At 49.0% G+C, this 26,553-nt stretch overlaps 3 protein-coding genes across 19 annotated transcripts in view; 1 reads left to right on the top strand and 2 right to left on the bottom strand.

Moving 5' to 3' along the window:
• The window catches only part of LOC118504784 (vitellogenin-A1-like), a 28,110-nt gene extending 15,753 nt beyond the window's left edge, over nt 1-12,357 (bottom strand). The window contains exons 1-3 of the mRNA XM_036039735.1: nt 12,231-12,357; nt 7,165-12,111; nt 6,251-7,073 (exon numbers count right to left, since the gene is read on the bottom strand). Of these exons, the coding sequence (XP_035895628.1) occupies nt 6,251-7,073; nt 7,165-12,111; nt 12,231-12,261 (5,801 nt within the window). The 5' untranslated portion in view covers nt 12,262-12,357. The remainder of the gene's footprint in view (nt 1-6,250; nt 7,074-7,164; nt 12,112-12,230) is intronic.
• Nucleotides 1-26,553, top strand: part of LOC118504785 (A disintegrin and metalloproteinase with thrombospondin motifs 9) — a 138,741-nt gene that overhangs the window by 72,993 nt on the left and 39,195 nt on the right. For 14 of the 15 annotated variants that reach the window (XM_036039737.1, XM_036039739.1, XM_036039738.1 and 11 more), the window contains 4 exons: nt 3,393-3,635; nt 3,905-4,071; nt 4,157-4,297; nt 21,396-21,594. In XM_036039737.1, the coding sequence (XP_035895630.1) occupies nt 3,393-3,635; nt 3,905-4,071; nt 4,157-4,297; nt 21,396-21,594 (750 nt within the window). The remainder of the gene's footprint in view (nt 1-3,392; nt 3,636-3,904; nt 4,072-4,156; nt 4,298-21,395; nt 21,595-26,553) is intronic. The other variant, XM_036039740.1, reaches the window with a different exon arrangement.
• On the bottom strand, nt 5,799-20,571 carry LOC118504783 (vitellogenin-A1-like). 3 transcript variants are annotated; one of them, XM_036039732.1, is made up of 4 exons: nt 20,423-20,571; nt 15,361-20,307; nt 14,395-15,269; nt 5,799-6,243 (listed from the first exon to the last, which is right to left on the bottom strand). In XM_036039732.1, the coding sequence occupies exons 1-4, from the start codon at nt 20,451-20,453 to the stop codon at nt 5,920-5,922; spliced, it is 6,177 nt and encodes a 2,058-aa protein (XP_035895625.1). In that variant the 5' UTR covers nt 20,454-20,571; the 3' UTR covers nt 5,799-5,919. The 3 variants fall into 3 exon arrangements, with proteins under 3 accessions (XP_035895625.1, XP_035895624.1, XP_035895623.1); XM_036039731.1 differs by having other exon boundaries at nt 5,799-6,250; nt 14,402-15,269; XM_036039730.1 differs by lacking the exon at nt 5,799-6,243 and having other exon boundaries at nt 13,950-15,269.

Below are 26,553 nucleotides of genomic sequence, written 5' to 3'. Positions count from 1 at the left end.
GATCGTTGCACGAAACTCTTTCTGCGGTCTGCAGGAAGTTTAGCTTTCCAATTATTCTCACCAAATTAACCTTTTTCTCTATTATAGACCCACACACTGGTGAACTATCCGGCAGGGGAACAAACCTAACCGTTAGGGTTTCTTTAAGAGCGAACATTCTTATGGATTGTAGGAAAGGCATCGAGTGCATCTAATATTCGCGACAGAACCTTCATCTATCTTGATGCTAATAACCGTTAGAGATGGTATGAAGCTCAAGAGCTCGTCTTCTTGGCCTATAACCTCATCTGAGGGCTAAAGCCTGTCATTAGTGACTTTCTTGACTTTACAGAGTTTCGAGTAAAATAATGGAATCGCTCGGTTTCAACTGGATAGTGGAATATGGCAATCACGTTGTGGAAGGTCTTAGTTTAATCACATTTCTCATCATAAACAAAAATTGTATTTAAAGAAGTTGCAATCATATAATGCAATGTTGCATTCAATTAGGGGAATTTCTATTTCCATTTGTTAAAGAATTTCTGCCGAACGTTTGGTGCAATCCTGTCAAATCGGAAAATTGTTTGTTGCAAAATTCCACAATCGCATTCCCCAAATCGAAATCGAAATTCCATTATATGAATGCAACCGTCCACTATCCAGTTGAAGATTATATCATAAGAAGCGCTGTATTTACCTACTGAAGGTGGTTAGTCAGTCCTGCATACTGCGAGGCAGTCCGGACGGGATTCGATATCCCGTTCTGTCGTGTAGTGATCGGCTTCTCTAACGCCACGGCCACCGAACTCTCTTTATTATCTCAATATCTTAAGATAACTTAACCAATCTTAATTGCACACTATCGTTCGTCCTTGTGCCGCACGTCGTTGCGCTTATTTACGCAATTGACGATAAAACAATTTGCATCGCACATTAGCGTCACCGGTCACTGCCAAATGACAAAGTGGTTGAGCCGTTCAATGGCACAAAGCTTACCGCAACAAAAACACATCTGGTGTAAAGAGAAACGAGACGATTTGTTTCGTTTATCTCTCCGGTTCAATTGCTTGCCCTTAATCATACGAGCCCACCCGTGGCGTTCGATTGAGCCGTGTCTCGTGCACGTCCCATTTCATGCTGTCGTCAATAATGTGGAGAAATTGTTTGGGTGAGACAGGGGAGAGAGAGAGAGCGTGAGGAATGTTTATGATTCGAATTTATGTGTTTCTTGCACTAGCAAACCTTGCTGGTACTGGTGCGATAAACTGATACATTAAATGTCCGCTTGCATGGGAATGCCGATGTGGAATTGAACGCAAATAGTATTTAAGATGCTTCAAGTTGTCATTGCACGACCACCCACCAGTTTCCAGTGCACATCCAACAGCAGAACAATTCAATTTGTATGCATCATTAAGCATATTTCCTTCTTTTCCTTTCATTGGTTCATCGCCCAGACGCCAACATGGGTTCGACAATGTTGTCTTGCTTATTATTTTAATGTGTGTCTACTCTCCTACATTCGTCGGTATCAGTTCCAGAGGCTTTCGGGGGGAGAGTTCCCCATGCTCGCAGTAACTTCTAATGGTACGGATCCATTCATGCAACGGATCGTTTTTCTTTCGCGTTGCTTCGCTTGCTGCAAACTGTGACGATCGAACGATCGACGGACGGCAAACGAACGGGATCTAATCGAAGTTCGGGGTACGGCATCGGATCGACAACAGGACAGTAATGTACAAATTATGCTAATGATCATGTTTCGCCTAATTGTGTATTGTTTTTCCACGTTCTATCGATTCTGGGAAGCTTTGAGAGCCGTGGACGGCGTGCAATGCGAAGAAGAAAAATATTATCACCGTACACATTGAAAGATGGTGGTTGACTATAGATATGCTTTATGGAATTTTTGTTAAGCTGATGTAACGGTCGATTTGAATTTTTTTTCCAAAATAATTCATGAAAAAAATATTTAATCGCGCTTGAAACTTCAAAACGCATCATTTTGAAGACGATTTTAAAATGTTCAAATAAACAGTGAAGTTTATAAATGTTTAAATTAATACCACCCTGTTTTCGCACCGTTTTTAATTGACACTAACGGCAACCCATTAGCGGTCATTTAGATAAAACCCCTACCAAACACGTCCATCACTCACATGCTCCCTGCAAACCATGTTTTCTATAAACTTAAGTACGCCAAGTGTGCTCGTTATAAAGGGGAAGTCCGGCCACAATCCCTTAAGGAATGCACTTTTGTATCGCCCCCAAACAGCCTCGTGCTTAACTGCATCATCGTCGCAAAAAGATGAAAGAAACGATTAATTTAGCCGTCCAATGCACCACCTAATTTGGTGGCTGTGCGTGTGTGTGTGCACTTTGATCAGAAGGACGATTTTTCATCCCAGCGTATGGTTTTAATTCCTCTCAGGCATCAGCGAACTGGTGCGGACGACTTTAATCTTCTCCCTGGTCTGGTTTCGCCCAGACCGAGACGAACGTCCAGGATATTGGGTGGCGCGTATTGTGTTTAATTTCAAACTTCACTCTCGGTGAATGATAGGCACCGTGATGGTGTTTTAATTGAGTAATGTTATTACGGTTGATTCAACCGACCCGTTTGAAACCGGCCCCAAAATAAAAATAAAAAATCCGAATCACCACCAAGCATTCGCTGACCTCTGTCGCTGTCCGAGAGCGTTAAGATTTAAAGCACCGAGCGAAAAAGGCTTTTTGCCAATGATTCCTGGAAGATTAGAATACCTAATCAGGCCGACGTTTGTCCGAGTTCCGCGCATGTCTGGCTGGCTGTATTTTAACAGTTCTCCCCATTCTTGCCCAGCGCAACCCGGTGACCCTGTGGTTTGGTGAAGGGTTGCCAAGTGCGCCAACTCATCGGCGGGTTTCAGCGCTTCAATCCGTGCTGTCACTGCTCCCACCCGGCCTGACGTCAGATGAGCTGTGAAAAGATGTTAATCGCCACATATTCTGCCTTTCTTTTGTCCGGTTCGTTCGCTGTTCTTCGCCGAGTGTTCGGACGGGTTTATGACAGATACAAGGTGCAAAAAAATCCAATCGGCATAGCAGCATTCTTCCGTTTTGCACCGATAGCGTCTGCTGTTTCGAGGACCACCTAGATGCAAGTTTTAAGCTGGTTCAGCTTTTGGAATGTCGGGATCAAGTCAAACCTTCATCAAAGTTTTTTTTAACAAACTCTCTGGGCTTCATGAAGCTTTCCGTTTCGAATATTTTATACCTTTTTTGTTTTGTTTTCTTTGATATTAAGAATAAGAAGATTATTATAATACCTTAAAGATTTATCTTCTTTGTGACATAAAATAATTATCATCAGTGAAATTGTTACAAATCAACTAATAAGCTCTTTTTATTTCTTTTCTATGTTCTTCGTTCAGCAGCTACAGTGCGAGAATCGACCAGGCGGCTACCCGTGGTCAACGATGGCAGTGGGAGCAGTAGCATAGTATCATCAGTATCTGATGGCCACATTAGTACCAATAGTATTATTAGCAATAATATAGATAGTGACGATGTGTCGCGGGCGCACGAACTGAAGAACGGTACGATCGAATACGCGTACATTACCAAGTTGGCGCGACCCTTGCACCAAGACGATCTGCTGTATGAGTCCAAAACAGGTGAGACTTCGCAAATCCTTAATACATAGAATTATTCGTGTGGATTCCAATTCCTTTTCGCTGTTGAACTCCTCAAGAGCCCAAGTGAGCGTTAACTTAATCAACTTCACATGCTCTGCCATATTGTTTTCTCATTAAATTTTGCAAATGGCTGCATTGCAACAACTCGTTCATTCCATCATCTTTATTTGTAGGCAAGCGATGCGAAACGATAGGGCTGTGCGCTGCTCAAAACTTAATAACTCACTGGGCGCTCTCTCGTTTTCCAGATGTTTCTGATGGACGGCGTAGCTCACAGATCCATGCCACTGGTGCGTTTCGAAGTAGATCATCCAAAATCTGGGATCCTCATCCAGAGTACGAGCTCAATGCATTCGGTATCAGAATGCATTTAAAGCTATCACACGACGTAGGATTTATTCAGAAGGATATGAAGGTAATTATCGCATTAATGGGTTAAGATTAGTTTCAACATCTTCGGAGGAAAATTTACCTCCCGAACCTTCTATCCACTCTTTCAGGTGACTCATTTTTGGCCAAATGAAACGTTGCGCAAACCTGAGGATCACGATGAAAGCAGGTTGCTGCAGGGATGTTATTACAAAGGTAGTGTCGTAGGCGATCCACAGTCCACCGTTAGTGTATCATTATGTGAAGGAATGGTAAGTGAGATAGTTAATGTACCTCATTGAATTTAACCACGATTAGATTCCAATTGCATATACATATTTTTATCCAAAACCCATCTTCCGAATCAAAAAGGCAAGTCCTTTAGAGCACACATAAGACCTTAAACGTAGACGCGTACCAAGCAAATGGGGTGAAAACTTCAATGCTAAAACCAGACCAGATGAAATCTATTTCTGGGCGCTGGATAGCATCGTATCGGGGTTATTCCATTAGTGGTGAATTTATAAACCAATATTCCAGGTAAAAGAACAGATGGAGCATTTCCTGCAACTGACCGGCACATTCCAGATGTACAATATTTAAGTTGCGCGTGCAGCTTCCACACCTGTGCTCTGGATGCCCTAACAGTTGCCGAGTATTTGTTTACAATTTGCAAACTGAGTATTTTCCCACTTCCCGCTCCTTACGCATTACCGCTCAATCTAAGCTATATTTTGAGAAACCTTGCTATTAATGTGTTTATGAACCGGTAGAACTTCACTGACAGCGGTATATTCAATAGCATGTTAATTGACAATTTAATGATCACTTGATATCGGATGTTTTATTTTACTATCTGAAATCGCTTTTGAAATATTCAGGAATTTTAATCAAACATTCGGCCACGTGTGTAAACCATGACATCGAAAAAACCAATAATTTGCAGACAAAAAGATTATTTTTTTTAAGTGCCCAAAGCCCGAAAACCCGAACATGAGCATTGAGTTTCCAGACATCTGCTAAAATAGCTGCATGAACGTGTAGAGACAAACAACAGATTTCGCCAAATGCTGTATTTAGAATCTATTTTTAAAGCCCTCCCGATGGTGCCAAAATCTCAAATCATTTAGTCCATCGCACAGCTCACAATGTTGCAAAAATATTGCAGACATTTGTTGAACCCATGCGCCGCGCTCCATATTGCTCATTGCTCTGTATTATTCGGAAAAGCCATAGAATTTCTACCATCGCTATTCCTAAATACCTGATGCAATAGCATATTTTCGATTGCATTCGATTGTCAAGGGTGATATTGATTCTGTTGAATTCATAATAAGATTTATGGGTGGTTGTTTTTGGCAATCTACCCGCCTCAGTAATAAATCAAACAATCCATTCGTACTGCATCCATGTCTAGGGTATTCTACGAAATTTTTCTTTCAAATCTGTGGCGTCCTTGAACTACAGTGCCATTAAACATCTGGTCTCATAAACAGATGCTTGCCACGAATAGATGATGTCTGCTCGACCAAACTAACATTCGATGCTCTTTTTAAACTGTGAACCGCAAGAGATGATAATTTCAAACACAGGCGGAATGATGGTCTAGAAATGAGTCACAAGTACTAGACCAAAAGTTCAATTGATCATACTTCTCTTGGTGATCCTCTGCACCTTTCTGTGTAATGGTTTATCAATTTTCAAAACCATTGCTGAATCATCTGTGGTAGTTATGGCACACACAAATATTCGAATACAAGACCAAAAACTCTGTTACATGAATTGCAAAAATTCCTTTTATTATAAATACTCCTCCATTTTTTTGTACATTTTCTGAATGCATGTTTTTACAAATGGTTCATTTTGTTTGGTTTTTCGATTTGGGTTTGGCTTTCTAGTAGACGTGCACGCACTTCTTGGGCAGGAAGAACTTGACGGTCTTGGTGACCGACTTGTTGCTCATGTCCGGGTTGACTCCCTTGCGGATCTGCTGCTTGTACAGCTGGGCGACGGAATCGGTAACGTCACGGCAGTGGACATCGACGTACTTGGGGACCTTCTCGACAGCCTTGCACTGAGAGGCGCAGGTCGGGAGCGGACGGCTGGTGAAACAGATCTTATCGCCCTGCTCGACGTACTGGGCCTGATGTTTGACGGGGCATTCCTTCTCGGTGTACTGTTGCTTCTCGAAGAAGTGTTCGCGGTTCGGCTTCTGTTCCTCCGAGGACGACGAGGACGACTCCGACGAGGACGAGTCCGATAGGTCAAAGTCCTTGTAGTAGTAGTTGTAACGCTGACGGCCAGCTTCCTGCTCGCTGATGACGTTGCCGAAGTAGTACTGGGGCTTCACACAGTGCTCCTGGGCCTTCTGGTGGTACTCGGTGAAGTAGGCCTGGGCCGGGCCGCTGCAGTTCATGCCAGCGAGAGCGTACGAGGCGGCAAAGTATTCGGGCTTGCGCATGACGCACTGGTCGGGAGTGATGAAGTCATCCTCTCCCTCGCCGTTGTTGGTACCGCAAAGACCGACGAAGTTGTTGAAGTACGACTGGTCGGCGAAGAAGCGGGCACGGTATCCGTCGAACACGATCTTGATGTCGTCGTCGCGGAAGCTGATCTCCAGCTCGTTGCCAGGGAGGGCGTACACGCGGATCAGCGGCTGATCGCCACCATCGTCGTTGGTGTACATTTCGACGGCGTACTTTTCGTGGATCTGCTGGGGCTTGCCGTTGATGTAAACCGTCGGGAGCTCATGTCCCTGCGGGATGATGTCGATGTTGTAGTCGTTCTGCTTGTACTGGCCGAGGACAGCCTTCAGGAAGAGCTGGTTGTTGTCGCCGTGACGCGCCAGAATGGTGATCTGCTCGTCCTCGCCGAAACCGTTCTTCCAGTTGTATTCGTAGTCCGAGTTCATGAAGTGCGAGTCCTGAGCGTAGAAGTAGTAGTCGGGCTTGACGGTGTGCAGCACCACGTGCCAGCAGTTGCCGAGCTCGTAGTCGTAGGTCTTTCCATCGAAGGTGTTGACGAATTTGTTCGACACAACGCAAGACGCTGGAGGGAATGCAAAATGGTCATTAGCAATCAATCTAGAACCACCATCAATGGTTGATGGTATCAGCACCAGAGACTCATCTATACTTACGGTGGTAGTTTCCGCGGTAAGCGTAGTTGAACATGCGCTCGTAGTAATCAAAGTCGGGGTGGATGGAGAAGAAGTAACGGGCGTACTCGCTTTCGATCGGGTAGTTCTGGATAGCGAAGCTACGGTCGGTTCCGTAGAAGGAAGCGTTGTAGTAGTCGAAGTACGGGGCCAGCTGGAAGTCAATCTGGAACTGGTTGTGCTTGCCCTGGAAGAAGTAGTCCTCGCTCCAGTACGGGAAGCTGAAGTAACGGGCGTAGTCGAAGAACTGGTAGGTCAGGTTCTTGGCATAGTTGGACACATCCTTGTACTCAAAGTTGAACGAGTACTGGTCGAAGTAGCCAGCCTGGCGGGTGGCGTTTTGGCATGCGGGCAGCTGGAAGTAGCCCTTGTCCATCTGCTGCTTGCAGCGCTGGCCAGCCTCGGAGATGCGCAGGAAGTGGCGGTAGGGCTCAGACTGAACCAGCTTACCCTTCATCGAGATATGCGATCCTCCCTGGCACTTCTCGCCGTATGCGAGCTCCCAGTTCATGCTTCCGATCTTGTCGAAGTTGAGAACGTTCAGGAAGTTGAGCTTGGGCATGTTCGGGTACTGGTTGGTGGCCGAGAAGCACATCTGGAACTGCTTGCCAGAGAACGGAATGAACTGGTAGAAGGCGCTCGAAGAGACGTACGGGCTGAAGGACAGGAACATCAACAGACGCTCCTTCTCGTCGACCGGGCTGTCGGCATAGGCGGTGGTGAACACGAACTCGGCCTTCTGCTGCTTGCCCTCGAACACGATACCGAAGTCGAAGACATTGACGTCGCTGTTGCGAATACCGGCACCGGCGTTGCGCATGAACTGCTCCTGGCGGCGCTGGCTTCCGGCGTAGTACACGAAGGGCTGGGCGTAGTTGAACTCGTTGTAGTATCCAGAGTATCCGTGGCGACCCTTCGGGTGTTTCACATCGGCGGTCTGGAAGTCCTGGTCGTAGTCGGCCTGCTTGTGCTGCAGCACAAACTTGACGTTCTTCACGCTGGTGCGCTGAGCATCGTAGTGCAGGTTCAGCTGATGGTAGTGGTAGGTCTCCGAAGCGAACGGATAGACCAGCGCCGACCAGTAGTCGTGCTGTTCGATGTGCTTCATCAGGTAGGCGTAGTCGATGAAGTCCTTGTCGTATTTGGCCTGGAATCGGAAAGCGACACCGGTCAGCTCATGGCCGAACGAGGTCTCGAACGACTTGGTGGTCTGGGCGCGATCGTGCAGGATGTGCACGCTCGGCTGCTCGGCCATCGGGCGCAGATCGGTGATGTCCTTGTATCCGGTGTACGGCCACGAGCTCATGTGGAAGAGAAGGGCGTCCTTCTTGGGCTCGAGCGGCTGCACATTCACTTCAAAGTCGTTGTTCTCAAAGTCGAAGCCAAAGTCGAAGCTGAACGGCAGGTATCCCTGGAACTTCTTCTGGTATCCGGCGACGTAGCGCTGGTGGTCGAAGGGCGTGATGAAGCCAACCTTGGCATCAACCAAGCGAGAGTAGGCCATGTTCACATCGGCAGATCCGTTGAACCAACGCGGCATGTGGACGAAATCGTCGTACTCCTTCTCGGGATATCCGGTCGGGGTCTTGAAGATGCTCGGGTGGGTGGTGGCGGAGGCCTCGAACTCGAATTTCATCAGAGTCGGGGTCTTCAGGCTGTAGGTGAACGGCAGACCGGTGGCCAAGGGGAAGGCCATGGTGACAACGTTCTGCTGGTAGAACTTGGTCACGTTGTACGCAAAACCGTCCTCGAAGTCTTGGAAGTACTTCTTCACAAGGCTCGGGAACTGCTCGATGGTCTGGTTGTTGAAGGCAAAGAAGCGCTCTCCGTTGAAGATCTGGAACATGAACTGACCCTCCAGCTCCTCAGCCTCCTCGGGGTCGATGTTCAGCAGCTTGGCAATGCGGGTGGTGGACCACTTCTGGAACTCCTCCTGGTTCTTGTTTCCGAACTGCTCGTAGTAGTCGTTCTGGTACTTGTGGTTCTTGCTGTACTGGCTGAAGTAATCCTTGAACAGGGACGGGTACTGTTTGTAGTACTTGTAGTAGTAGTCGCTAGACTTGTACTCCTGGTGCTTGTTGTAGCTGTCGTACTGCTTGTCGAGCAGATCGAAGAACGTCTCCATGCTCGAGACCAGGTAGTAGAAGGTCGAGAAACGCTTCAGGCCACCCATGTTCTTGCGCAGATGGAAGAAGAATCCGCTCGGGATGTAGTGGTCATCGGCAGCGATCTGGGAGAAGTACATGCGGTACGAGAGCTCCAGTTCCTTGAAGGCAAAGTCACGCAGGTAGGTGCCCGAGTACTGCAGGCTGAAGTCACGCGGGTTCAGGTGCTTGATGGCGGCCTGGGCGTTCTGAGCGAACTCGTAGTCGTCATCGAACTCATCGGCTTCGGAAGCGCTCTCCAGGGCGGTCTTGACGGCGGCACGCACGTATGTGCTCGGGTCGTAGTGGGTCTGCTCAGCCATGCGCTGCAGCATGTATACCGGGGGCTTCGTGCGGATCAGCAGGTACACTGCGGCACAACGCACCTCGTGGGCATCTCCGGTGTTCTGGTACACCTTGAACAGCACCGAACGGGCCAGACGGGGGTAGTTCTCGACCAGACGGTCCAGGGCGACGATGAAAGCCAGACGCTGGAAGTGGGTCACTGGGATCTTGCCCTCCAGGTACGGCTCGAACACGTTCAGGATTTCAGGGTGGCCCAAATGTCCCAGACAGCGGATGTACACCTGCACCTTCACGCTGTCACCAGCCTTGACGGCCTCACGCAACTGGTGCGCGAACCACGGCACGACCTTGTGAGCAACGATCTTGTAGTCGGCGTCAGCCAAACGGCCGAAGCTGTGCACGGGGTAGTAGTTGTAGGCAGAGCGGTTGTTGACCTGGGCGCGGTTCAGGAAGTCGCAGAAGGAAATCATGGCCGTCGTGTTCAGATACTCCTGGTGCTGGACGGCGTTGGACGTCACCAGCAGGAAGTACTCGTGCATAACGGTCTCGGTCGGGTAGCGGATGGTCTTGGGCAGAGTAGCGATGACGCTGGCGGCCTCATCACCGCGCAGTTTCTTCTCTTCGATCAATTCCTTGATCACCTTGAAGGCGGGCGGGGTACCGGCTTGGGCCAAAGCATCGCGGAACGTGTTCCAGGCGTCAACCTTCTTAGCGAACGACTCGCTGTGGTTGCTGCCTTCCTCGCGTTCCTTTTGCGAGACGAACAGCTTCTGGCAGACGTCGTAGATGTCCTGGTAGTGCATGGTGCGCAGAACACGGGCCAAAATGGTGAACTTGTTCAGCGTGTTCGACTTGGGGACCTGGGACATTTCCTGCAGCTCCTCAGCGATCTCGTACGCCAGCTTGTAAGCGTAGCGGGAGGCATCGACGTTGCGAGCGTACTGGACGCTGTATCCCTTGTATCCGGTGAAGTAGGGAAGGAAGGGGGTCTGGGGGGCTTCCTTCATGCTCTCCGGAATCGGCTGGTAGAAGTCTTCCTCGCTGCTCAGAGAGTTAGAGTCGGACTCGGAAGAGCTGTAGAAATCCTGCTCATCAGACTCATCGGACGACGAGCTGGACGAGGAGCTGCTGGAATCGTCGGAGCTGGACGAATCGGACGAGGTGTTGTTTTGCTTGCGCAGACGGTGCTGATCACGCTGGTACGCTTCGTAGTACTGCTTTTCCTTGAAGGCATTCAGATCACGACGGTTGCGGTTTCCACGGTGCTCGACTTCCTTGGCCTGCTTCTTGTACTGCTCAGCAGGGCTGATCTTGAAGTTTTCGTGCTCTTCCTCCGAGCTGGAGCTCGAGTCCGAGGAGCTGGACGAATCGCTGGAAGAGTCCGAGGACGACGACGACGACGACGACGACGAGGAGGAGTCATCGGTCTCGTTGGCCGGGCGAACGAAGTTTTTCTTATCGTGAGCCATGTTGTAGCTGTACACCAGGTCGACAAACACCTGGCGATCGTCAGCCGGACCCTCCGGGTACTTCTCGAAGGGCTTGATTTCGTTGAGGGTCATGTTGACCTGAGCGTAGACCATGGCCTTCTGGCTGTTGACCAGAGACGGGCTGACGGCAACCTTGTTCACGGTTGATACCGACTGGATGGTGTAGTTGTACCAGTTTCCGGTCAGATACATCTGCGTCACCTCCGACTTGGACATGATGTTGCCCATCTGGTTGGTGTTCGGCTTGAAGTCGCTGAATCCGCTGAAGCCAAAGTGGAAGCCCATGCGCTGCTCGCAACGATCAAAGTTGCGGGACTTGACGACATGGAAGACGTGCTGGTCTTCCTCGAGCCACTGGGGCTGAGGAACCCACTCCTTGTGGGACTGGAAGTGGAATTCCGGGACCGGGTTGACGTCGTACAGGGTTTCACATTCGCCGGTCACCGACGGTTCCATGGTCTTGTACACACCGGTGAGGGTGTTGTTCTCCGGGAACTGGTTGAACTCCGACTTGATCACGTACGCTCCCTGGGTGTCCAGCTGCAGCTGGCTGACCCAGCCCTTGAGCATGTTCACCTCGTGGTTGGGGACGGTCTTCTCAACGTAGAAACCCTTCACGGCTCCCTTGTTGTAGTAGATTCCGAAGGGCTTCGAGCTGAACGGCATCGGCTGCCATTTCAGGTTGAAGCGCGCCAGTTCAGTGCGGTATCCGCGGGGCAGATACTCGTTGAACGCGGCGTACATCGGACGGTCAATGTAGGCGACGACGTAGTTGTGATCCTTGGGACGGATCACCAAGTAGCCGTGCGTCACAATGCCGGTCCAGTAGTCCTCGAGGTCCGGCAGAGCGGTCATGGTTTTCGTCGTCACGTTGTACACGTACTCCCGGTTCGGTTCCCAGGCACCGAACTCGAAGCCCGTCTTGTTGAACGGCCGCGAGTAGGGGAACTCATACTCGTACGAGTACTGGTACGCCGTACACAACCCCACTGCAAATAAAAAGCACACACACATACACACGAGTTAGTACTGCTGGACGCCTGGATCAAGGAAACACTGGATTTGCATCCTTGGAATGCCGGAGCACACGAGGACTAAGATCACTTACCAAACGTGAGGAGAAGTAACTTCGCAATCATGGTTCGGTTGTTCTCAGATGCCCGGATGCTTTGATTGCACTCCAAAGCTCGAATGTGCCTTCTGGTGGGCGAAGGATCGCCTTTTATAAGTCAAATTTGCTGATTCCACGATTCTGCTATCATCGAATCGATTCGTCTACAACGATCAGTTGATTGACCGCTGTGTTGCTCGATTGAGTAATTTTTACTGCTCACATGTTTACAGTCTGATGCTTATCAGTTCAACCCTTATGCTAATGGGGCAAATTGTGCAGGGTGGTATATTGTGGAATCTTCCAACAGATTTTCAATGAATTAGAGCCATTGGTACCAGGATCAATGGGATGTGTGTTTTTATGAATCTTCGTTTGTGTAAGAAATTGTTTTCGATTCATAATGCCTTCAGCCCATTCTTTGTTTTGCAGATCAGTTTTGTTCGAAGAGCCACATTTAGTGGGTTTGTGTGTGTAATTTGTTTTGCATTTGCTGCTGATAACCCAGTTTACAAAAATCTGATTTTTGGAGCGAGTATCTTTACAAGCAAGTTAACATAAACAACTTTTTTCATTCAAATAAGCGCATTTTATTTCCATGGGATTGTTTAAACCGTTTTACATTGTATTTTATTTTTTGTCACTTTCACTTACACATTTACTTAAATTATTTTGTGAATTAATTTTATGACACTTTTATTAATTTACGAAGGATCTTTTTCGACGCTATAAGTATAGCTTAATTACTTATGTAAAGCAATCGTTTTCATTTTTTAGGGTACATGGTAATTTTTGCCATTTTATTTTCCTGGGCTGGATACACGAATAGATATAAGCTTGTATTAAATAGCCATTTATTATCATTTCTCTGGATAACCGAAATCTTCTTCAACTTCTTGGCTTAACGACCTTGCTAGATCATCTGCGGGGATCTCTGGTCCTGTCGTGTTAAGACCAGCGCCACACGTCTCTGTTACCGGGCCGCTCCTTCAATCGACTTATACACCTCTTTTGGTTGGCGAGGGTCCTAATTCATTCAATCGAATAAATTTATTTGTACATTGTCCTTCTGTATATCAGCTGATGCTGCCGACAACAAAACAAATCTTAGTGAAAAGACCTGTGATTATGAATAGGTGTTTGCACATACGTCGGTACGCTCTATCTGTAGTTGCGAGGCATTTCTTTCTCCTGGCAATGGACGAGTACTTTAATCCGAATGTCTTCATCAATGCTAAATCCAGGAATATCATTAACAGCATCAACGTCATTATTGCTCTCTTACGCGGCAGGTGTCTATATCGTATTCCATTCAAACCGTTCCCCAGTGGTGTATTTAAGTCTAGTAAGCCGCTATATGGCCAGCTTGACCTCAGAGGTCCTTAAACCAGGACGAGATCGACGAGAAGCTCATAATTCATTCGAACAAACCATACGATTCCTTTTCTCGTTTACGAACCGGAATCCGGAAAACGGAAAGGATTCAATCATCTCTTCCCATTGTAATCATATGATTTTTCCTCCTGTTTACCTCTGCAGCCGGAGGAGGTCACCTTAACTGTATATTTAATCGTCGCCAGGAAAAAGAATCCGATGGCGGTAGTTTTGTGTGAAAGACCGGCAAAACGACATGAAAACCCTTTCTTGCTGGTGGGAAGTATAGTCGTCAGTTTGGTCATATTGTCAAGAAGAGTAATCAACAGAAAACGCTCACAATAATTTTTACTGCAAATTTTCATTTTATTATAAATACTCCTCCATTTTTTTGTACATTTTCTGAATGCATGTTTTTACAAATGGTTCATTTTGTTTGGTTTTTCGATTTGGGTTTGGCTTTCTAGTAGACGTGCACGCACTTCTTGGGCAGGAAGAACTTGACGGTCTTGGTGACCGACTTGTTGCTCATGTCCGGGTTGACTCCCTTGCGGATCTGCTGCTTGTACAGCTGGGCGACGGAATCGGTAACGTCACGGCAGTGGACATCGACGTACTTGGGGACCTTCTCGACAGCCTTGCACTGAGAGGCGCAGGTCGGGAGCGGACGGCTGGTGAAACAGATCTTATCGCCCTGCTCGACGTACTGGGCCTGATGTTTGACGGGGCATTCCTTCTCGGTGTACTGTTGCTTCTCGAAGAAGTGTTCGCGGTTCGGCTTCTGTTCCTCCGAGGACGACGAGTTAGAATCGTTAGATTCGTCCGACTCCGACGAAGACGACGACGAGGACGACTCCGACGAGGACGAGTCCGATAGGTCAAAGTCCTTGTAGTAGTAGTTGTAACGCTGACGGCCAGCTTCCTGCTCGCTGATGACGTTGCCGAAGTAGTACTGGGGCTTCACACAGTGCTCCTGGGCCTTCTGGTGGTACTCGGTGAAGTAGGCCTGGGCCGGGCCGCTGCAGTTCATGCCAGCGAGAGCGTACGAGGCGGCAAAGTATTCGGGCTTGCGCATGACGCACTGGTCGGGAGTGATGAAGTCATCCTCTCCCTCGCCGTTGTTGGTACCGCAAAGACCGACGAAGTTGTTGAAGTACGACTGGTCGGCGAAGAAGCGGGCACGGTATCCGTCGAACACGATCTTGATGTCGTCGTCGCGGAAGCTGATCTCCAGCTCGTTGCCAGGGAGGGCGTACACGCGGATCAGCGGCTGATCGCCACCATCGTCGTTGGTGTACATTTCGACGGCGTACTTTTCGTGAATCTGCTGGGGCTTGCCGTTGATGTAAACCGTCGGGAGCTCATGTCCCTGCGGGATGATGTCGATGTTGTAGTCGTTCTGCTTGTACTGGCCGAGGACAGCCTTCAGGAAGAGCTGGTTGTTGTCGCCGTGACGCGCCAGAATGGTGATCTGCTCGTCCTCGCCGAAACCGTTCTTCCAGTTGTATTCGTAGTCCGAGTTCATGAAGTGCGAGTCCTGAGCGTAGAAGTAGTAGTCGGGCTTGACGGTGTGCAGCACCACGTGCCAGCAGTTGCCAAGCTCGTAGTCGTAGGTCTTTCCATCGAAGGTGTTGACGAATTTGTTCGACACAACGCAAGACGCTGGAGGGAATGCAAAATGGTCATTAGCAATCAATCTAGAACCACCATCAATGGTTGATGGTATCAGCACCAGAGACTCATCTATACTTACGGTGGTAGTTTCCGCGGTAAGCGTAGTTGAACATGCGCTCGTAGTAATCAAAGTCGGGGTGGATGGAGAAGAAGTAACGGGCGTACTCGCTTTCGATCGGGTAGTTCTGGATAGCGAAGCTACGGTCGGTTCCGTAGAAGGAAGCGTTGTAGTAGTCGAAGTACGGGGCCAGCTGGAAGTCAATCTGGAACTGGTTGTGCTTGCCCTGGAAGAAGTAGTCCTCGCTCCAGTACGGGAAGCTGAAGTAACGGGCGTAGTCGAAGAACTGGTAGGTCAGGTTCTTGGCATAGTTGGACACATCCTTGTACTCAAAGTTGAACGAGTACTGGTCGAAGTAGCCAGCCTGGCGGGTGGCGTTTTGGCATGCGGGCAGCTGGAAGTAGCCCTTGTCCATCTGCTGCTTGCAGCGCTGGCCAGCCTCGGAGATGCGCAGGAAGTGGCGGTAGGGCTCAGACTGAATCAGCTTACCCTTCATCGAGATATGCGATCCTCCCTGGCACTTCTCGCCGTATGCGAGCTCCCAGTTCATGCTTCCGATCTTGTCGAAGTTGAGAACGTTCAGGAAGTTGAGCTTGGGCATGTTCGGGTACTGGTTGGTGGCCGAGAAGCACATCTGGAACTGCTTGCCAGAGAACGGAATGAACTGGTAGAAGGCGCTCGAAGAGACGTACGGGCTGAAGGACAGGAACATCAACAGACGCTCCTTCTCGTCGACCGGGCTGTCGGCATAGGCGGTGGTGAACACGAACTCGGCCTTCTGCTGCTTGCCCTCGAACACGATACCGAAGTCGAAGACATTGACGTCGCTGTTGCGAATACCGGCACCGGCGTTGCGCATGAACTGCTCCTGGCGGCGCTGGCTTCCGGCGTAGTACACGAAGGGCTGGGCGTAGTTGAACTCGTTGTAGTATCCAGAGTATCCGTGGCGACCCTTCGGGTGTTTCACATCGGCGGTCTGGAAGTCCTGGTCGTAGTCGGCCTGCTTGTGCTGCAGCACAAACTTGACGTTCTTCACGCTGGTGCGCTGAGCATCGTAGTGCAGGTTCAGCTGATGGTAGTGGTAGGTCTCCGAAGCGAACGGATAGACCAGCGCCGACCAGTAGTCGTGCTGTTCGATGTGCTTCATCAGGTAGGCGTAGTCGATGAAGTCCTTGTCGTATTTGGCCTGGAATCGGAAAGCGACACCGGTCAGCTCATGGCCGAACGAGGTCTCGAACGACTTGGTGGTCTGGGCGCGATCGTGCAGGATGTGCACGCTCGGCTGCTCGGCCATCGGGCGCAGATCGGTGATGTCCTTGTATCCGGTGTACGGCCACGAGCTCATGTGGAAGAGAAGGGCGTCCTTCTTGGGCTCGAGCGGCTGCACATTCACTTCAAAGTCGTTGTTCTCAAAGTCGAAGCCAAAGTCGAAGCTGAACGGCAGGTATCCCTGGAACTTCTTCTGGTATCCGGCGACGTAGCGCTGGTGGTCGAAGGGCGTGATGAAGCCAACCTTGGCATCAACCAAGCGAGAGTAGGCCATGTTCACATCGGCAGATCCGTTGAACCAACGCGGCATATGGACGAAATCGTCGTACTCCTTCTCGGGATATCCGGTCGGGGTCTTGAAGATGCTCGGGTGGGTGGTGGCGGAGGCCTCGAACTCGAATTTCATCAGAGTCGGGGTCTTCAGGCTGTAGGTGAACGGCAGACCGGTGGCCAAGGGGAAGGCCATGGTGACAACGTTCTGCTGGTAGAACTTGGTCACGTTGTACGCAAAACCGTCCTCGAAGTCTTGGAAGTACTTCTTCACAAGGCTCGGGAACTGCTCGATGGTCTGGTTGTTGAAGGCAAAGAAGCGCTCTCCGTTGAAGATCTGGAACATGAACTGACCCTCCAGCTCCTCAGCCTCCTCGGGGTCGATGTTCAGCAGCTTGGCAATGCGGGTGGTGGACCACTTCTGGAACTCCTCCTGGTTCTTGTTTCCGAACTGCTCGTAGTAGTCGTTCTGGTACTTGTGGTTCTTGCTGTACTGGCTGAAGTAATCCTTGAACAGGGACGGGTACTGTTTGTAGTACTTGTAGTAGTAGTCGCTAGACTTGTACTCCTGGTGCTTGTTGTAGCTGTCGTACTGCTTGTCGAGCAGATCGAAGAACGTCTCCATGCTCGAGACCAGGTAGTAGAAGGTCGAGAAACGCTTCAGGCCACCCATGTTCTTGCGCAGATGGAAGAAGAATCCGCTCGGGATGTAGTGGTCATCGGCAGCGATCTGGGAGAAGTACATGCGGTACGAGAGCTCCAGTTCCTTGAAGGCAAAGTCACGCAGGTAGGTGCCCGAGTACTGCAGGCTGAAATCACGCGGGTTCAGGTGCTTGATGGCGGCCTGGGCGTTCTGAGCGAACTCGTAGTCGTCATCGAACTCATCGGCTTCGGAAGCGCTCTCCAGGGCGGTCTTGACGGCGGCGCGCACGTATGTGCTCGGGTCGTAGTGGGTCTGCTCAGCCATGCGCTGCAGCATGTATACCGGGGGCTTCGTGCGGATCAGCAGGTACACTGCGGCACAACGCACCTCGTGGGCATCTCCGGTGTTCTGGTACACCTTGAACAGCACCGAACGGGCCAGACGGGGGTAGTTCTCGACCAGACGGTCCAGGGCGACGATGAAAGCCAGACGCTGGAAGTGGGTCACTGGGATCTTGCCCTCCAGGTACGGCTCGAACACGTTCAGGATTTCAGGGTGGCCCAAATGTCCCAGACAGCGGATGTACACCTGCACCTTCACGCTGTCACCAGCCTTGACGGCCTCACGCAACTGGTGCGCGAACCACGGCACGACCTTGTGAGCAACGATCTTGTAGTCGGCGTCAGCCAAACGGCCGAAGCTGTGCACGGGGTAGTAGTTGTAGGCAGAGCGGTTGTTGACCTGGGCGCGGTTCAGGAAGTCGCAGAAGGAAATCATGGCCGTCGTGTTCAGATACTCCTGGTGCTGGACGGCGTTGGACGTCACCAGCAGGAAGTACTCGTGCATAACGGTCTCGGTCGGGTAGCGGATGGTCTTGGGCAGAGTAGCGATGACGCTGGCGGCCTCATCACCGCGCAGTTTCTTCTCTTCGATCAATTCCTTGATCACCTTGAAGGCGGGCGGGGTACCGGCCTGGGCCAAAGCATCGCGGAACGTGTTCCAGGCGTCAACCTTCTTAGCGAACGACTCGCTGTGGTTGCTGCCTTCCTCGCGTTCCTTTTGCGAGACGAACAGCTTCTGGCAGACGTCGTAGATGTCCTGGTAGTGCATGGTGCGCAGAACACGGGCCAAAATGGTGAACTTGTTCAGCGTGTTCGACTTGGGGACCTGGGACATTTCCTGCAGCTCCTCAGCGATCTCGTACGCCAGCTTGTAAGCGTAGCGGGAGGCATCGACGTTGCGAGCGTACTGGACGCTGTATCCCTTGTATCCGGTGAAGTAGGGAAGGAAGGGGGTCTGGGGGGCTTCCTTCATGCTCTCCGGAATCGGCTGGTAGAAGTCTTCCTCGCTGCTCAGAGAGTTAGAGTCGGACTCGGAAGAGCTGTAGAAATCCTGCTCATCAGACTCATCGGACGACGAGCTGGACGAGGAGCTGCTGGAATCGTCGGAGCTGGACGAATCGGACGAGGTGTTGTTTTGCTTGCGCAGACGGTGCTGATCACGCTGGTACGCTTCGTAGTACTGCTTTTCCTTGAAGGCATTCAGATCACGACGGTTGCGGTTTCCACGGTGCTCGACTTCCTTGGCCTGCTTCTTGTACTGCTCAGCAGGGCTGATCTTGAAGTTTTCGTGCTCTTCCTCCGAGCTGGAGCTCGAGTCCGAGGAGCTGGATGAATCGCTGGAAGAGTCCGAGGACGACGACGACGACGACGACGACGAGGAGGAGTCATCGGTCTCGTTGGCCGGGCGAACGAAGTTTTTCTTATCGTGAGCCATGTTGTAGCTGTACACCAGGTCGACAAACACCTGGCGATCGTCAGCCGGACCCTCCGGGTACTTCTCGAAGGGCTTGATTTCGTTGAGGGTCATGTTGACCTGAGCGTAGACCATGGCCTTCTGGCTGTTGACCAGAGACGGGCTGACGACAACCTTGTTCACGGTGGACACCGACTGGATGGTGTAGTTGTACCAGTTTCCGGTCAGATACATCTGCGTCACCTCCGACTTGGACATGATGTTGCCCATCTGGTTGGTGTTCGGCTTGAAGTCGCTGAATCCGCTGAAGCCAAAGTGGAAGCCCATGCGCTGCTCGCAACGATCAAAGTTGCGGGACTTGACGACATGGAAGACGTGCTGGTCTTCCTCGAGCCACTGGGGCTGAGGAATCCACTCCTTGTGGGACTGGAAGTGGAATTCCGGGACCGGGTTGACGTCGTACAGGGTTTCACATTCGCCGGTCACCGACGGTTCCATGGTCTTGTACACACCGGTGAGGGTGTTGTTCTCCGGGAACTGGTTGAACTCCGACTTGATCACGTACGCTCCCTGGGTGTCCAGCTGCAGCTGGCTGACCCAGCCCTTGAGCATGTTCACCTCGTGGTTGGGGACGGTCTTCTCAACGTAGAAACCCTTCACGGCTCCCTTGTTGTAGTAGATTCCGAAGGGCTTCGAGCTGAACGGCATCGGCTGCCATTTCAGGTTGAAGCGCGCCAGTTCAGTGCGGTATCCGCGGGGCAGATACTCGTTGAACGCGGCGTACATCGGACGGTCAATGTAGGCGACGACGTAGTTGTGATCCTTGGGACGGATCACCAAGTAGCCGTGCGTCACAATGCCGGTCCAGTAGTCCTCGAGGTCCGGCAGAGCGGTCATGGTTTTCGTCGTCACGTTGTACACGTACTCCCGGTTCGGTTCCCAGGCACCGAACTCGAAGCCCGTCTTGTTGAACGGCCGCGAGTAGGGGAACTCATACTCGTACGAGTACTGGTACGCCGTACACAACCCCACTGCAAACAAAAAGCACACACACACACGAGTTAGTACTGCTGGACGCCTGGATCACGGAAACACTGGATTTGCATCCTTGGAATGCCGGAGCACACGAGGACTAAGATCACTTACCAAACGTGAGGAGAAGTAACTTCGCTATCATGGTTCGGTTGTTCTCAGATGCCCGGATGCTTTGATTGCACTCCAAAGCTCGAATGTGCCTTCTGGTGGGCGAAGGATCGCCTTTTATAAGTCAATTTTGCTGATTCCACGATTCTGCTATCACCGAATCGATTCGTCTACAACGATCAGTTGATTGACCGCTGTGTTGCTCGATTGAGTAATTTTTACTGCTCACATGTTTACAGTCTGATGCTTATCAGTTCAACCCTTATGCTAATGGGGCAAATTGTTCAGGGGGGTATGTTGTGGAATCTTCCAACAGATTTTCAATGAATTACAGCCATTGGTACCAGGATCAATGGGATCATTGCTGTGAATGTGCCTTTATGTGAGCAATTGTTTTCTTTTGATAATTTTTATGAATGAAAATGATTTTCATTTCCTCGTTGTTGATCAAGCTCTTTGTTACATCGAGCCCTCTTGTCTTCCATATGACCCGGTAACGTTGCACGGAATATGATGAATGATTATTTTGTATAAAAAAGACTTTTTCATTTTTTGTGCAAATAATCATGTCGCTTGTTAAAATGAAGTGTAGCTCAAATCCCTTAATACCCAAAATCGGTAAACATTCCAACGGAACATGTTTACTTGATTTATTATCAGAATGAAGTAGAAATTACAAACAGACTATTCACTTCACCCCATCCGTTTGGTGCTCAGCTCAGACTTTAAGGCTTAATATGTCCTCTCTGATATATAAACAACAAACCAAATCGCAATATTGTCGTAGGTGGTGGTATGCTAACATTTCCTCGTGCTGTTTCGTTGAATTACCTGTTACAATCTCAACAACTCCGTTAACACTATCGTCAGATTGCTTTACCATGTACATTTCCTTTTACGATCGAGTGCCGCAAAATTTTTTACGATGTTGCTCACAACGAACTTTCCATCATTTGCTCGTTTGTCATCCCCACAGCACGGACACATTAAGATCACGAACGCATCCTTTTTTATCGAACCGACGAAGAACGTGTCAAGCGGCGACGCCAACATTCTGCACCGCATCCAACGGCTGATGGCGGATAAACCGAGCCCCGGGAACGATGGGCGAACGCTGACCGATGGATCGAACACACCGGCAGAGGATTGTGCCGTACGGACAGATCACGAAGCTGGTAAGTAGAGTAGTTAAAGTTTATGGACTTGTTACAAACAACCCACCATGACTGATACCATGTATCTTGTTGAAGATGTGTTCAACCTGTCCTAATTATATCTACGAGATGCTCTGTTGTATGTCCTAAGGAACATTTGCTGATGTTGAGCCTCCTTAAATGACCGTCTTTCGTACTTTTCTCAACTCACTAGCCCTATTTTTTCTACGATTTACATATTCTAGTACAAACAGCACATCATGTTCTATTAATTGCCATTCCATTGGCGAATGCAAGAATAAAAAAATGATTGATTACTTGCGATCTGAATACTGCAGAAATTATCTTTAGACGTCCTGTGCCTGTTTCCGCAGTAATTATTTTACTATGAAAAACCTGTTCAAAATATTAAAGATGTCTGATGCTCATAAATCATGAATGATCTGCCAACGGTTATCCTATTCAGTTGATTCATAATACGCTTTGAACGAAGACCTGTAACTGTACATGTACTCTAATTTAAATTCTGTAAATGCTGTAAAAGCTTTTCATATTTTATTAGTGCCAAGTGATTTAACAGTGTTTTTATCACTTCTGATACACATGGTTTGGAGACAAGCAGCCATTGTTCCAGGTTACAGACACGCCCCGAACCAAGTTGTGCATGAATGAAACATTCACAAAGACACGTTCACGATAACGTGCTATGTAAACGGCCCGGCTAGTTTGTGACTAATGCGGTGCTGGAAAGTAAGCATTCACATCATGTGATGATGCACCCAACAATCTTTGTCCCCAAACGCAACGACAACCCGTAAACGTCCTGTCCCGCTTGACACGTGTTCATCGATAGTGAGTTGTTTGAGCCAAATAGAAAAGAACGCACCACGAGTGTGCGTCAGCTTTTGTGTGTGTGCCCGGGCCTGTTGGAAGTAATAAATCGCGCTGTCTGTCGAATTGGACATCGATACCGTGCATTATTTTCCCTTTTTTTCTCTCTCTGTCGGTCGTCCAACGCACGGGTGGCAAGATATCGCTTCAGTCTGGCAGCTGCAGTCTTCTAAACTGTCCAGCTGACCACTGGTCCACGAGGACAGTTGTAGTCTGTCCACGGGTGAGTCCGCATTATGCAACAGTCGCCAGCGCCCACTCACGGTGGATGAGTATGCATTACAAAATTCTGACCAAACCGTGTGCGATCACTAGCGTTTATTCCACTCATGCTTGACATTGTTGCGTATCGTTCGATCGAGAACGCGACCAACGATCATTAGCATAGCCCAACGGCGACAGACCGCCCTAGTGTGGTAAAGGATTGCCAGTGCGTGGCTACAAGCTATCACAACATACGTTTGCTAGCTCATTAGTTTGTATCACCTTTACCGATCATTCGATCGGTTGATCAGCTCCTTCAAACACGCCCGGCTTGTTACTGGAGATACCTCCAACAAAAACCGGGCAGCTCATTTCGACCAATGTTTGGATTGCCGTATGTGGAATTTACACCGCCACAATCCGCTCGTCTCGACAGCTGCTCGGCACGGCTTGCTTTGACAAAGGAATTGTAAGATTTTCGGGGCCGGCGTTACTCACACGCGCTCCGTAGCGTATCGGTCGGAATGTACCTGTGGACTCGCCTGGAATGTCTTGTTTACGTTACTATCACCAACATCATCATCATGATCACCGTAGCACCGGTAGCAGCATCGCTACAAAAGTCTTAGCGTCAGCACACACTGCCGGACACTACGTTTGCTTCGCTAACCCCGTTCTACGTGTTTACCAAACATTCCACCTCTGTACCGGCCGCATGTAGTTCTAAAATCGTGATCTTTACCCACCACATCAGTGCTTAGGAATCCTGCCATCCTTCCTGATGCTTCTGCCCCTTTAGGCGGGGCTAGAATGTTTACCCATTAAGCGGCCCGGTTTTTGTGGCGAGTGATTGAGTGAGTGTTCAGAAACTCGCCAATTTTAAAATAGAGATTCTTGATCGTGACCCTGGGCTTTTCGGTGCGCTCGGTAGCCGGGGCATCCATATTTACTGCTCGGCTCAATTTGACCCAATCGCTAATTTACGGTAAATGCAGATCGATGATGTCAGTCGGTACGAATCGTACGCTATTCACATCAATTCTTGGCGGGCAAGGTCATGCGCGCCATCGCTCGCGTAAGGAAACGCTGGAACAGTGTAGTTTTATTAGCGTGGGTTAGAAGAAATTAGTTTGCTCGCAAGTGAGATAGACAAGCAGCTAGCTATTTAGCTGAAGATGATCAAAGCAGCGGTCCGGTGGCCGTGGCGATAACGGCGCCGGTCTTCACAGGATACGACCGGGGTTCGAATCCCATCCAGACTTCCTCCCTGTACGCAGGAATAAGGGTAAAATCAAATTTCAGAAGGCCCAGAATGGCAGCCCGAGACCTCTCGAGGTTGTAGTGCCAAGGAAGAAGAAGAAGTTTGTATTTAAGTAGAAACATCATGAAAAAGGTTCATGAAATGGTTCAAAATCCGTAGAACGCCCTAACCAACCGAACTCCATCAAAATGTTGTGTGAAAATCATACTTTAGTCAGCTAAGAGCTATGAGTCGGGCCTTTTTTCTGCTGCCAACTGAAGTCAGGGCCCTTATAAGACTTCAGTCTCGTTCATATTCCAGTCAATGGAAGCTTTCCTTGAAATGACAAAGCTACAAAAATTATCGGAGAGTCGGGTTCTTCACATCATTTCACCCAAAAAAGGATCGAGATATTGACATTGATCCGTCGAGAAAATATTGAACCGATTTGTATTATGACGCTTTGTGCAGATGAGCTAACCGAAACTCCGAGGGCACACCAAGTGTTGGTTGTCTTGTGATCACTTGACATTGCAATTTTACACGAATTAAGGCTGTTGTTATCTTCTGGTTTACTTAATAGTTAAACATCGAAAACATTTCCGAAAAACCATAGTGATGCTATTTTTATTCCCCTCAGTGTAGACTCCAACAGTGATGGTTGATCACCGTTTGCACCATCGCTATTTGTTCATCCAATATATCACATTTCGTTTTTCTCTATTTTCACCGAACGCTTGAAGCAGTGAGCAACATTGTTGCTTCGAAACGAATGCTTCCTTCCTTCCTTTTAGCTGCCGTCTAGGCTAGCCGGTTCCACCCGGGAGTGAAATAGTAGTTATCATAATTAAGCTAAGCACGCCCTCTCTATATACCCGGCCCTTCCCTTCCGGTCTCACCACTCGACCCCCTTCACGCCCTTACGTATCAGCCATAGTAATCTGTGGTTTGAGGCGTATGAACCGCAGCAGCAGCAAAAAAACCAAAACACCCGGCCGAACCATCGAGACACTGGTGCTGGGCGAGGCGTTTCATTACATGGCTTCAGATTATCAGCGACATGATCAAACGCAACCAATTTATGCTTATTTTTTAATTTCGATCCCCAAAGGGTTTTGTACCTCGGTGCAGCCCGGCCAGCCTCCCAGTTGATTCTGCTAATAGATGATACAGATAATCGATCGATAAGCATAAAACAGCCATCCCGAGGCATTCGATGAGAGGGACCGGAGGTTTCCGAAAGGTTCGTCCCTGTGCGAATATACAATCTCCCCACGGGAGTAACGGGATGTTTGCAGGGCGTTCGTAGAAGAACAAGAAAAAACACGATCAGGCAACTTGAACAACTTAATCAAGAGCAACAGTCTCTCGGGGGAGGAAACCGATGTGCCTTGTTTCCCCATCGCTGTCTTCTCATCTTCATTCATCTCGGGTGCAATCAAGTCAAAATGCGCATGATCGTTCAACCTTTTCGATGCGATGCGTAAAAAAAAAGTAATGAGTAATGGCAATAAATAACCTATAAATCGGTCTTCTGCTAGCCTATCGGAAGGCAGTGAGGTACAATTTTAGGGGTAAAATAGATATTTAATATTATTTAAATATCTAGACTTGTCTTTGGAATCGTTTTTACTGCTCAAACAGCACATCAGCGACTATTATACACCAATTAATCATTTCTCGTTATCATTGTCCTAGCTATTAGGATGGTGCAAAGAGTCTGCAACTACATCTACGCTACGCCGGTGCATGGTTATGATTTATTGCACACAGGCCCCGTGTTTTCTCTCTTCAATCAACGGGTGCTACCTCGCAGTCGTCCAGACATGCTGGCGGCATATTTGCATAAGACGATTAAATGTTTCCAACCGTGCCGAGGAGCGCATTGTTAGGCAATCACCCACGGGCCCACGCACATGTCTCGTGCAGCGGCTTGCTGAGTTCTGTGCCGTTCATTCATACCGGTACAGTATGGCATCAACCGTTTGCTGAAGAAGAATTTACCCTGAGGGACAATAATACGCAGGCTTCTAGCTGCGACATGGCCTTGCCGTAGAAAATCTCCTGATCATTTGCGCGCATTTTCCATCCGAGTAGATTGGATCCTCTACTGGCTTCTTTGCATCCTCTACTGGCTCTTGTTTGAATCTTCAGAGTTGTTACAGTAACTTCAGGGACACGTTTCATAATTTGCACGCTATATGCCGCTGATGTTGAAGCTTCGAAAAACGCACTTTATCATATCCACTCTCGTCCGGGTCTAGAAATGAATGAAAAGAATGGGTTTTATTCGTGTAGGAAGTCGTCTACCGTCGCCCACATTGCCAGGAAAAGGTGCGTAAAATTGCACATAATCCGGGGGAAACATATTCTCATTGCCACCCTCAAACCATTGCTGGTCTATGATTCATACAATTTCGTTGACGAGGACTCGCCTACAGCTTTCTTTAAAATATTGGATTTTTCTGGCGTACGACTATCATGGTTTCAGTCGATCATCTTCTTCTTGGCTGAAAGACCTCTCAGGTGATGTCTGCCCATTCTGGCTAACTAGAATTAATGATAGCACGTTGTTAGATAGTCGATAGTTAAATAGGAAGATTTTATTAAGAGATGAAGACCTGAGCTGTTAGTATTTGCTAGAA

This window comes from Anopheles stephensi, chromosome 2 (assembly GCF_013141755.1).
Source record: "Anopheles stephensi strain Indian chromosome 2, UCI_ANSTEP_V1.0, whole genome shotgun sequence".
Lineage (NCBI taxonomy): Eukaryota > Metazoa > Arthropoda > Insecta > Diptera > Culicidae > Anopheles > Anopheles stephensi.
Note: the sequence above shows the minus strand (reverse complement) of the source record. Positions and strands in the feature narration are given on the sequence as shown.

Excerpts from the sequence above, each read along its gene's own strand:
- LOC118504783 (XM_036039732.1), bottom strand. The coding sequence starts at position 20,453 with ATGATAGCGAAGTTACTTCTCCTCACGTTTG. Across the intron at positions 20,308-20,422 it reads GTTACTTCTCCTCACGTTTG|TGGGGTTGTGTACGGCGTAC; the intron begins GTAAGTGATCTT and ends TTTTGTTTGCAG. Across the intron at positions 6,244-14,394 it reads CTAACTCGTCGTCCTCGGAG|GAACAGAAGCCGAACCGCGA; the intron begins GAACAGAAGCCG and ends TCGTCCTCGGAG.